Below are 12,485 nucleotides of genomic sequence, written 5' to 3'. Positions count from 1 at the left end.
GAGGCGGAAGGGGCCTTGGACCCTCCCCCAACCAACGCCATCCTGGGCTTTGAGCAAGGTTGGGGTGGGGAGGGTGTAGGCTCTGTGTGTAGGTCCTACTCCAAAGGGGGGGGTGTCCCATCCCGAAATGCAGGCCCCACCCGCAGGTGCTCCATCCCCACGTGCAGGGCCGTCCCTGTGGGGGACTAGGCTGAGACAGGTGCACCGCCTTCAGCTGTCTCCAGGAGAGGCTGGCCTGGCAGGGGGTTTGGGAGGGATGCTCGCCAGGTCTCCTTGGAGTCCTGCTGCCTGGGCTGGGCCTCACCTGAACAGGATCAAGATGGCCATGGCCACCAGAAGGGCCGCGAGGGACAGGCTGTAGCCGATGGTGTAGCCGGTCTTCACGGAATTGAAGAATACTGTCTGCTGCTGCTGCTACATGGAGGTGGGGGAGGATCTTGGGTGGGGCGGTGGGCTCACCTGGGGGAGGTGGCAGACCTGGGGCCCTCTACCTTGAGGCCCAGGGCTCTCCAGAGCAGCTGAGTGGCCTCCTTTAGTCCCCTGGCCCCCAACCCCCAAGTTTCCAGAGACAGTACAAGACTGCTTCCCAGGCTGGAGCTGGGGGTTGAATTCAACCACTTCTCTCTGCTCCTTCAAGAGGGATGTGTCAGTGAGGAAAGGAGTGAGGAAAAGACCTCGCCTGTTCTGTGTGTTCATTCATTCATTCATCAGTCATGTATTTGGCTTCCTTCTTTGCCCAACTTTGAGCTTCATGCCCTAGGGGACCAAGACCCTGGGCCCTCATGCTGTGTGGCCAAGAGAGGCACACAGGGACTGTGGAATGTTAAAGAGACACTGTAGGGCTAATTCCCATTTTGGACTTTTCAGCAAGACGAGGGCAGGGCAAAGCTAGGCCCCAAGGGCTTCTTATTCCGCCTTCTCTCCCAGTGGCCTCCTCAGGGACACACCTTCAGAGCATCGGGCACTGGACAAAGCCCCTCCCTCTCCACCACTTCCCATATCCTGCTTGATTGGGGCAAGTGGTTAAGAGGGATTTAGGAGAATTAGGGCCTGAGGCTCCCGGTGAGCTTCAAAGGCCTCTGAGACAATTGCTGTCTCCTTGGGAGGAGTGGAAGCCTCATCTGAGGTGTGTGGGGTTGGGGCAGATGCGGTCTCAGACAGACAGACATACACATATGTGTTCACCCACTAGAGCAGTCAGGGAGTTCCTAGCTGAGGGCCCCAATTATCCTCCAGCCTCCCCATCACTATCCCTACCTGGCTCCTGGGCCCAACCCCGACAGAAACACCCATGCAGATCAACGTCCTGGGACTGAGCACAACAGGCCCTGTGCCTGTCCCTGCCTCGACTAGCTGTTGGGTATCTGAGGCTGTTGTCTTCCATGGTCTGCACCTGGTTCCTTTCTGGCTGTGACAGGGGTGATGGTATCTGCCTCCCCTGTCACTTCCAGGCCTGAAGCAAGGCTTCCACTAAGCAGTAGGGTGGCCCAGCCTGGGGGTGCTGCATTGGCTTTTGCTGCCCTGGGGACCTTCTCTTGCATGCTATACTCACAAAGCCTCTCCTCCTGCACCCTGTCAGCGGGAAGCCAGAAGATGAACCCCCAGCAATGCAGGACTGGAGACAGGGCAGATCCCAGGAGGCTTGGTTCCCATTTAGACAGCAGCCTTAGCCCTTAGCGGGGGAGCAAAAGGAGCCCAGCAGGCCAAGGTGCCCAGGGGGTCGGGTGGGGGTAGGCTGAGGCCCACCTCGTCCAAACTCAACGCCTTGCTATCAAAGCCACAGGCAACAGGATAGGGGCCAGGCTCCAGGGGTGTCCAGCCTTCGTCAGTGCAGCTGCGGCTCACGTTGTTGAGGCCTGGGTGGAAGGCAGGGGCAGGGAGAGGAGAGAGACATTGGGCTGGGAGCAGGGCCGGTCCCTGGGGTGGGCCGTGGAGGCCTGGCTGTCCCTGTCATGGCACAGGGCAGAGGACTTGGCCCCACTCCCACCCACCCCTGGTGCTCTCAGGCTCCAGTGGTCCTGACCCAGACAACCAGAGCATCACGGAGGCACCTAGGGCAGGGAGAAGCCCCCCCGAGACATCAGGGGACCCTCTGACACAGATGACAGAGGGACCCTTGTCACAGGTTGATCCTGACTCCAGCTGCAATATAAATGCCTTGTCATAGGGACTCAGCATGGATGTCTGTTACAGAGTGATCCCTGACCCTTGCCACCAGCTGAATGCTGACCCTTGTCACAGATGGAGGCTGGACCCTGGTGTCAGAGACACAGGGTCATGGGGCGCTTGGGAGCTGGTGCAGCAGATGGATTTCTTGGTCCTGGGGGTGCAGAGAACAGCATTCTGGCCGGGGCATGGGGTGCAGGCCTGCCCAGGCCTCCTTGGTCAGCCAGCCTGTGGCCTGTGGGCCCAGGTTGCCTCCCCACCCTGTGGGTTTCAGAAGCGCTGCTAGAGAAGGACCAATGATGTGGGGGTGGGTGGAGGTTGGGGGCCCCTGAAAAGGGCTCAGATCTGAAATCCTCATAAGTGGAGAAGCAGGGGGTTCCTGCTAGGGAAACTGCCCAGGCAAAGGCACAGGAGAGGGGCATCAAGGAACATGGCGTTCAGGATCCTTGGCTGCAAGGGGGGCTGGGGCCCCGCTGTCCATGGAGGCCTGGGGGACCCTGGTTTTACAGCACAGTTGCACAAAGGGCCAGGACTCTCTCAGGAATCACGTGAGGTGAGGAATGCTACTGAGTGCCCCCACTCTCCAGGCCTGGGGAGGTACCCTCTCGCCTGAGAGAGATGGGGGGAGGTTAAATAGACAATGGGTGAGCCTGAGAACTCCCCTCCCCATTATCCCGGGACTCATAAAAGAGCCACTTAAGTCCAAGAGAAAGCTGGCCAGCCAGGCTAATTGGGAAGGGAGGGGAGAGAGAAAGAAGGAGGGGAGAAAGGTCAGAGAGAGGAAGAGAGGGAGGAGGAGAGAGAGGAGAATGGGGAGGAGGAGGAGGGAAGGGGATGGAGGAAGAAGAAGGGGGAGGGAGGGGGCGACAGGAAAAGGGAGGAGGAAGGGAAGGGGGAGGAAAGGAGGGAAAGGGAAAGAGGGAGGGGAGGAGAGAGAGGGAGGGGGAAGGGGAGAGAGAGAAGGTGGGAGAGGGAGAGGAGGAGGGGAGGAAAGGAAAGGAAGAAGTAGGGAAATGGGGAGGAAGGAAAGATGTAGGATGGGAGGAGAGAGGATGGGGTGAAGTGAGGAAAAGGGGAAGGGGAGGCACCTGTTCCTTCCAGTATGTGGAACTTATGCTGAGAAAGAGGCTTGTGGGCCTTAGATGGGATGGGGCAGAAGGCCAGATGGGCCAAGTGCCCCTGCTCCCCAGTTCCTTTCTCATTGGTACGACTACACCTATCACCACCATCAGAACCAACACTGTTGTCATCGTTGCCATCAACACCATCACCATCACCATCACCACCATCAGCATCATCACTCTAACCATCACCATCACCATCATCACCACCACCATCATCATCACTCTAACCATCACGATCACCATCACCACCACCATCACCACCATCAGCATCATCACTCTAACCAGCATCATCATCCTCATTGTTATCATCACCATCATCACCACCACCAGCAGCAGCACTCTCATCACTACCTTCACCAGCAGCAGCATCCTCACCACCAACACTGCCACTGTCAGCAGCAGCAGTGGTGCCATCACGACAACTTTTGAGAACTTTCACGTGTCAATGCTGTGTGCACTTTATAAGCATGATCTTATTTCATCCTCTCAACCATCCAATGAGGAAGGTAATCCCATTTCACAGTTGAGAAGTGGAGGCTCCAAGAGGTTGGTCACTTGCCCAAGGCCACACAAAGAGGACAGGGTGGAGCACAGGAGGGCAGGTTCCCAGAGTCTTCCTAGATAACCTTGGCCCCCACTGCACTCAGGTAACCTGAGGGTTTGTTTTGGGTGTCCAGGTGCAGGACCATGGGAGGGGTTAAGGTGTCCTATGAGCTCAGGGAGAGTTACTGGGCATTTGTGTTAAATTGTTTCCAAACTTTGCCATGTACCTGGATGTGCCAGGCGATTCCATATTCATTATTTCTGTAAATGCTCCTGGCCACCCCACTTACCACCCCATTTTATGGACAAGGAACTGAGGGACAGCTTGAAGGAAGGGAAGGGACATCCTGGAAGGAGCAGTACAGAGATCTGACCCTGGGTTGCATCTCTTTCCATTGTGTAGCTCCTGGGGAGGGCAGAAAGGTTTTGCTGAGGAGGGGGCATTGGGCTGGGTCTGTTTCCTTCCTTGAAAGCCTCTTTTCTGCCCGTGTCTCCTACCCACACTGTTGCAAGAGGCCCCCAGGACAGCAGAAAATCTTCAGCTGCCCCTACTCAGTCCACTCACTTCCATCATTGCAACCAGAGTTGGGTCTGGCTCTGAGTCTTCAAATACAAGCCCCCCCCCCCCCCCACTACCAAATCCCAGGCTCTACCTGCTTCTAAGAACTCACTGTGGGCCCTGAGGCCATGCTCACCTCCACCATCCCTTTCCCCACCCCCATCCCATCCTCACTTCCAAACCAGGATCTGCTTCTTTTAGAGACCTGTCCACACACCAGGCTGGGGTGAATGGAAAAGGGGAGCAAGTCCCAAACCAAGCCTTAGACTTTGGGCTGCTCACTCAATGAGGCCAGGCCCAAAGACAAATCTTGGTATCATTAATGCTAGTGAGCCTGGGTGACTCATCAGCACCTACACAGCAGCTTCACATGCCTTGTGCAAACATTAATGCATTAAGGCTAGAGACCAGGAGTTATCATCAGTCCCACTAAAAAGTGGAGATCTGAGGGCTAAGAGAGGTTAAGTGGCTTCTCCATGGTTGCACAGGAAGGAAGCAGCGGACCTGGGACACAGACCCCGATCAGCCTGTTTCCACATCTTTCTGGGCTCCAAGCAGGGGCTGAAGGGTTCATCTTCAGGGATGGGTGGACTCTTTGAAGAGTCCTTGGACTGTGGCCCAGGCCTCAGAGGAAACTGCTCTTGAAGAGATCTCAAAGGCAGTCACCAAGGGACCCCGAAAAGCAGCCAAGAGTCTCTCCCCAGTCTTGTGTGTGTAGAGAGGGATTTGGGAGGGCAGGCGGGAGGGGCAAGGGACTCTAAACCTATGCTAGGAGGGAAGGCCCCACATTCTACCAATCTCTTCTTACTCTTTGTGTATCAGAAAGCAGTCACAGCTCCCCACCCACTGTTCCCTGGGGTTCTCCATCTCTTGAAAGGCAACCCCTCAGTGACTGGAGGCAGAAATGGGGGAGTCATTTTCTCCTCCCTCTCCATCCCTCCCCATTAGTCACCAGTCCTGTCCCAGCCTCTCCTTCTTCAACAAAACCTTCCTCAGTTGGGTTACCACCTCATCTCCCCTGGATAGGGGAGGAGCCTCCAGATGGGTCTCCCTGCTTTCCTGCCCTCCCCAACCCATTCCCCACCCTGAAAAGGGATTATTCTCAAACCCAAACCTAACTATGGAGCTCTTCTGCTGGAATCCTGTCAAAGGCACCTCATCCCAGCAGACAAGGGCGAACTTCTTAGGTTGGCATCAAGACCTTCTTATTTATGGCTTCATGATTCAGAAGCAGATCCAACAGATGTGGTTAATGTATATGGAGTTGTCCCAAATAAAATAATTATCCTATTTTTCATTCTTAAAAAAAAAGTCTATTGAATATTGGAAGGAAACACATGCCAGATAAAAGATATATGGGTCATGAATTAAAGGAATAGGCCCCCAGGAACATTTTGGTGCCTTGATGAACAATCCCTTGTCTGTCAAGCTCTCCTCCCCCTTTATTCTGACTCAGGTATTTTACCCAGCTTGGTAGATAGGTGACTTCTTTCTAACCCTCCATGAGTCTTGATCTTCCACAAGCTTTCTTCAGCGCTCCCAGATCCCTTCCAATCCCTCTGGTGAAGAGGGAGGACACCCCCCACCCCAGTCCTGTTACCCAGAGGGGCAGGAATTGGGATTGACACCCTGTCCTGTTCTTCCATCACTTGCAAATGTCCCTCTTTGGAATTTAAGGTCACTTGCTCACATCTTCCTCATCTAGTTGCCCATGGAACACATCCTCTTTCCTTCATCTCTTCAGCCCTTGACCCATAGTCTCCTGTTTCTCTGCACCATTTTCAGAGGTTAGGGTTGTCAAGTATGGCTGTACAAGTGGTTCACTGCACAAAGGTGCCTGACTGATGGGTGATAGGAGCTGAAATCCAGCTCATACTTAGCTTGCCACGAGGTGGGTTCTGGTGAGGGATGGACTCCACCAGAGAGAGGTGTCTTTTTCTCGTCTGCCCAAGGGCACCCTACGGGCTCCCACTAGCCCTATAGTGACTCCAACCTCCTAGAGATGGAGTAGTCAGGATTGGTCCAGAGGGAGCCCAATCTGAAACACCCCTGCTGTGGTGGGAGCATCCTGGCCTCCTAACTGCCTATCCCCGTTCCTCAAGGGGCTCCAGCTTGATAGCCTCAGGGTCAGCCAGATAGTGGGCTGGAGCCCAGGTTCTCAACTGAAGGAGTTGCCGTAACACTTTTCAGCAGGAACAGATGAGCAATCAGGGAGGAATGCAATTAGCAGTTTCAGGAAGGAACACAATTAGCAGGCACTTCCAGGAATCCCAGAGAAGGCTCTTTGCTAGAGGGGCACTCTGTAAGACCGAGGAAGTCATCTCCAACCTGCCCAGGTGCTGGGTTCCCTAGGATGCGGTGCTGTTCCCAGACCCTATCCTTATTCTGACCCAGGTATTTTAGCCAGCCTAGAAAGAGAGGGCATCAAGATTTCTCCTTCATGGCTGAAGTCACAACACTGAGCATGGGGGGTCAAAACTGGCCCAGCCCATCCCCTTTCGGTCCACCTCCTGTCACCACTTTACAAACAGGGAAACTGAGGTCCAGAGAGGAAAGGCCTCACAAGAGTTTCTACTCACTCTCTGCTTGTCCTCTGAATCTTTACCTAGGTCTGCTCCCCCATCAGCTCCACTCCCCCCCGCCCAGCTTATCAAACCAAGGCCTGGGATGGGACATGATGGATTCCTCCCTCCCCCTCGCTGACCCCCACGCTCACTCCTTAGGCAAGTCTCCTACTTCTCTCCTCTGCCCTAGTTGAAACCATCATCATCCCTTGCCTGCCTTGTGATTGGATCTTCCGGTTTGCACTCCTAGAATCCTTTCTTCTCACAGAAACCAGAGCTGTCAGTGAAAAACCCAAATCAGATTGTGTCACTTCCCCTCCTTGAGACTCCGCCCCCCCCATGGCTTCTCACGGAACTTAGGGAACAACTCAAGTCCTCCTTTTGGTCCTCAAGGCCCCCGAATGGTCTGGCCTCATCCACGGATATGTCTTTCCTTACCTCCCTCCCCTGAGCAATCTGCTCCGCCTTCTTGGAATTTCCTTTGAACGCCTATGCCACAGGCTACTGAGTCCCTCTGTCATTATCCTTCCCACCTCATCTCTAGCTGGAGGCCCCTTTGCACCCCAGGTCTCTAGATGGCAGATGAAGCATCACCTCCTCCACCATTTAGGATGATACATTTGTTTGTTTTCTTGCTAAATGTCTCCCAATCTAGAACGTTAGCTCCCTGAGGGCAGACAGCATGGCTGTTTCGTTTCCCCCTGGTCCTTCTCACTGTGTCTTGTCTAGAACAAACAGTAAGTCTGGCTTTCTAGTAGATACTTGATAAATATTCAATGAGTGAAGGAATGACAATAATTGCTTTAAGCGTCTTTACCAGGGAAGCCCACTTCCTAAGCAGACTTCACCTTTTCTGCCTTATATGTGAACATTCATATAGGCAGAATGTGATGAGGTATGTAAGCAAAGCCAGGCGCAGGCAGTTTCCCAGAGGCTGGCTCCACGCAGCAAACGACTGAACCACAACCAGCCCAAGACAACATGGGAGCCATAAAATAAATAACTATTTGTCAGTCAATCAGTTAACAATTGCTGGGCAAATATTTGGAAAGCCCTTCCCACAAGCTTATCTTTCCCTGAAGAGCTAATCAAATCCCTCCAGTCTGGGCAAAGCCCCAATTGCCATTGTCCCCTCTGCCAGGGAGTCCCTCCTGCTTGCTCTGGTCCCTTTGACCAATTCCTTTGCCTTCCCACTTTCTTGAGAGGTGAGGGCCCAATCCAGCCAGCCCCACTCATGCCACCCTGGTTCCCTTCCTTCAACCCACGGCTCTTACCTCGACTGGGAGAGAAGAGCGTGAAGATGAGGGGGCAAGCCAAGACAACCACCTGGCCCCGAGGGGTGGCCGGCCAGCAGGTGAGGTTGTCCCACATCTTGCTGCAGCCTGCGGGGTGAGAGCAGGGGACAGTCAGCAGGTGCCTCCAGCCCTGGGGAACCCACTCTCTTCCTCTCCTCCTCCTGCCAGGCTGGGGGAGCCCAGTACCTCACCTCGAGAAGCCAACAGTCTAAGGGGAGGTACAACCCAGTCCGGCCCATACAGCGGCTAGCCTGACAGGGGAGGCACGGCTCTGGCTCCATCATCCTCAGAGAGGGAAGGAGCACCCCCTGGGGGCATTTTGAACAGGGCGGGGTTTTCTTTGTTGCAGTGACTGGGAGGCCTCATCTGGCATTTGATGGGCGGGTGCCAGCGATACCAGGCAGGCATCCTGGACGGTCCTGAACAATGATGAATTGTCTAGAGTTCCGCATGACTTTCAAGTGAGTCACTGGGCATTTGTGCAGGTGAAAACCTTCTGCAATGACCAGAGCCTAGACTCTTACTCCATTTTACATGTAAACCCAGGGTACTTATTGCACAGGTTTAACAAACACAGTTTTCCAGGAATGCAACCATTGAGTAAAAAGGGAGAGAAGACTACTTTGTTTTTGTTCTCAACTTTATGAAGAGTTCAATGTTTTGGAAAAGTCATGTTACCAGTTGCAATGCTGCCCTTGATAACTGAGTCACCGCTGTATATATCAGTCTGCATTTATAACTCTCACATTCCCAGTATTCATATTTATAGGCATAGCCTTCAGACTAGGTCTGCTTATCCTCTAGTGAGATCATGCCTGAACGGGTACATAGTATTTTATTATAAATTACTTTCCTTTTTATTTTTCTTTTACATTACAGCTGACACCTTTTTTTTTTTTTTTTTTTTTAAATGAATATGTGTATCCTGAATTTCATTTTAGGACAGTAAAGGAGGCATTAGAAAATATTTATTATTTAAAAAGGGGTATTGGGTTCAATAGGGTGATGAGTGTATTGGAGTTGAGCTAATTCTTGTGGAATTAAACTCACACAGCAACAGACATCCCCCAGTCCGGTCAAATTGTGAATTGTGATTTCGGGGGTCAGGGAGTGAGTTCAGAGAAAACTCTGCGTTGAAGGCTGCATTCCCCTCTGGATAGCTATTAGCCCTGCAGTGGCCTGGCTGGTGAAGGGTGCATGGTGAGCTCTCCAAAGGGTCTGCTTTAATAGGTAAATGTAAATGTGATGGTTTTGACTGTTTAGGGCCCAGGTGCCCCTAAGGCACCACAGATACTCCAGGGCCCCTGCACCGAGGGAGGTTTAATGATCTCTTTGCAATCCTGCCAGTCCCATAGATTCGCTCAGGAAACCCAACCCCTGAGCCAAAGTCAACGCCCGCAGAGCCCAGCCCAGCCCAGCCCAGGTCCGAAGGTTCCCGAGTTCCCAAGAAGGGGGCCTGGGAAGAGGAGGTGGAGGGATGTCTCCACTTGGGGAAGAGCCTCTGGACTCTGGGTGGTGAAGTGGACTGGCAGAGTGGAGATGCATCTTCTGGGACTGCAAGGCCAAGGAGGACACCTGGCTACCCAGGACCCAGCCAGAAAGCACAGCCTCTCTCCTCGGGGACCTCAGCCTCTTTCACACCAACCTGTCCTGGGGGTTCACTCTAGCTGCCAGTCCCTCCTCCATTCCTGTGCCAGCCCCTGTGGAGGCCATGTCGGGGCCCTTCGGGCCAGTCAAATCCTGCTTGGGGTTCAAGGCCCTGTTAATAAGATCAGCAAGCACTAACAGAGCCCTTGAATGTGCCAGGCACTTTTCTAAGCACTTGAAACGAATAACTTTTTTAACCCGCCCATGTTACAGATGAGGAAACTGAGGCACAGAATGATCAGGTAAGTAGCCCAAAGTCACATTGCTGGTGAGTGGTATAGCTTGCTCACATGCTCCCTCTCCAGCAAGCTGTTCCCATTTCTCCTGGTCTGAAGGGCTCTGTCTCCTTTCTCTGGGAATTTTGCTCCTGCTGGACTTTGTTTACCAATCTCTGACAGTGCTGGGCACACCCTGCACACAGGACAGCTATTGGGTCTGGGTCCCCATTGGACTTCGGGCACGCTCTGGGTCTCCAGCTGCTGGCAAAGGTTGGGGAGTGGATTTGGGGTCTGGTCCCTGGCCCTGAGCTCAGCTTTCCCAGAGGTGGGATAGAGGAGAGGGAGATCCAGCCCTATCCTCAGGGAGACCACACTTGGCCTCAAGAGACCTCAGCACAATCACGGCTGGGCCGTGACCCAGTGGAGTGTAGGGCAGTGAGCAGGGCAGTGCAGGAGGGAAGAGAAGCCAGTGGGGACATGGTTAGGGAAGCTTCCTGCAGGAGGCAGGATGGAAGCTGAGAAGGGGCAGCCAGTCATGAAAGTACTTGGCACTTGGAAGGGCCTGCTGTCCTGGGCTGGTCCCCCGGGAGTATTCCCCGTGTGTCTGCCCCAGGAAGTCCCACAACCCTGTCACATGTGCAAGGAGAAGGAGCTGCGGCCCATGTGCTCAGCCTCTGGGTCTGACTGCGGCTCGTCTAATTAGAAGGAAAATGAGCTGATGTTTCATCTGGCCTGCTGAGGGTCCCACCTGCTTTTAATTTCACTCCAATTTAGTATGTTCCCTCAGCTAATGGGGAACCTGGGGTGGGGTGATGGGAACGTGGGGCTGTTTAGCCCCTTCCTTCTTCCACTTGCATCCTCTCCTTACCACCCAGTGGCTTCTTAGTCTCCACCACCACCTTCCCCCCATGGTGGTTCCAATCCAACAAACGTGGACTGTGACTTGGATGTGATCTCATGATGTGAGGAGAAATGGGGTTCCTGGGGTTGTGTAGCTCACCTCTTCCCACTGTGCTTGGCCTGAGGGGGCCTGTGCCAGTTTGAATGTACTATGTCCCCCCAGACGCCATTATCTTTGATGTATCTCATGTGGGAAGATGTACAGTGTTAATTAGATTGTAATTCTTTGTTTCCATGGAGATGCGCCCCACTCAACTGTGGGTGATGACTCTGATTGGATAATTTCCATGGAGGTGTTGGCCCACCCATTCCATTACTGGAACACTATATAAGCTCAGACAGAAGGACCAAGCTTGCCACAGCCAAGAGGGACACTTTGAAGAATGCACAAAAGCTGAGAGAGTAGCTGCAGAAGAGAGAAAGTTTGAAGACGGCCATTGAAAGCAGACTTTTGCTCCGGAGAAGCTAAGAGAGGACAAATGCCACAAGAGCAACTGAGAGTGACATTTTTGAGGAACTGCAGCCTAGAGCGGAACATCCTGGGAGAAAACCACTTTGAACCCAGAACTTTGGAGCAGATGCCAGCCACATGCCTTCCCAGCTAAAAGAGGTTATCCGGATGCCATTGGCCATCCTCCAGTGAAGGTACCAGATTGTTGATGTGTTTCCTTGGACACTTTATGGCCTTAAGACGGTAACTGTGTAATCAAATAAACCCCTTTTATAAAAGCTGATGCATTTCTGGTGTTTTGCATTCTGGCACCATTAGCAAACTAGAACAGGGCCTCACCTGCTGTCTCATTCTCCAGGTGGGCCTCTTCTAGGCACTGCTTGTGCTCCGTCTCCATCATCTGCATGTAGGTGCATTCCTCCTGCTGCAGCCCGGCTGCCTGGCCATCCTGGAGATAAGGAGGGGACCCATCAGCTTCTCGTTGGCAGACTCCAGAAGCATGGGGTCAAGCAGGGCCCAGTCATTGGACTGAACTTGTTCTTGCCCTGGAGGGGTTCTGAGTTCTAGACTGAGCCCCAATCCCAGCCTTAGACCAAATCTAGGTAGTCCCAGACTGAACCCTGACCCTGGCCTGGGTCTGACCCAAAATTGTTGTCCATTGTCCCCATGGCTTCTTGGTGGCTCGCCCAATAGTGCTGTGGCTGTGACAAATTTGTCTCTTCATGGGTGGTTCAACCCTGGACAGAGTTTAGAGGGCCTCTCCTTAGACCCCAGAGCTGGTTATTTCTGTAGACCAAGCTGAGGCTGAACAACTCATTGCCCAAGAGTCCCTTCTACCTCAACAGCTCTTTCACCCCTTTCTGGAAGATTTGGTGGAGCCTCATTGTTACGGAGGTCACCCATAGTCCAACTTTCCCATCTGAAGCTAAGTGCAATGGCTGACCTAGCTCAGGTCTCCAAGGGAAGGCCTCCTTGTCCAGACTGCCCCATATGGGCCTGGAAACCACTCAGTGAACAT

The 12,485-nt window shown here is 53.4% G+C and overlaps 1 protein-coding gene across 5 annotated transcripts in view; it reads right to left on the bottom strand.

Moving 5' to 3' along the window:
- Positions 1–12,485, bottom strand: part of VIPR1 (vasoactive intestinal peptide receptor 1) — a 30,345-nt gene that overhangs the window by 8,885 nt on the left and 8,975 nt on the right. For 4 of the 5 annotated variants that reach the window (XM_037848042.1, XM_037848065.1, XM_037848069.1 and 1 more), the window contains 4 exons: positions 11,807–11,915; positions 8,231–8,338; positions 1,747–1,856; positions 305–414 (listed from right to left, as the gene is read on the bottom strand). In XM_037848042.1, the coding sequence (XP_037703970.1) occupies positions 305–414; positions 1,747–1,856; positions 8,231–8,338; positions 11,807–11,915 (437 nt within the window). The remainder of the gene's footprint in view (positions 1–304; positions 415–1,746; positions 1,857–8,230; positions 8,339–11,806; positions 11,916–12,485) is intronic. The other variant, XM_037848048.1, reaches the window with a different exon arrangement.

The sequence above is a fragment of the Choloepus didactylus genome, chromosome 1 (genome assembly GCF_015220235.1).
Source record: "Choloepus didactylus isolate mChoDid1 chromosome 1, mChoDid1.pri, whole genome shotgun sequence".
NCBI classification, from domain to species: domain Eukaryota; kingdom Metazoa; phylum Chordata; class Mammalia; order Pilosa; family Megalonychidae; genus Choloepus; species Choloepus didactylus.
This window is presented reverse-complemented; position numbering and strand designations above follow the sequence as displayed.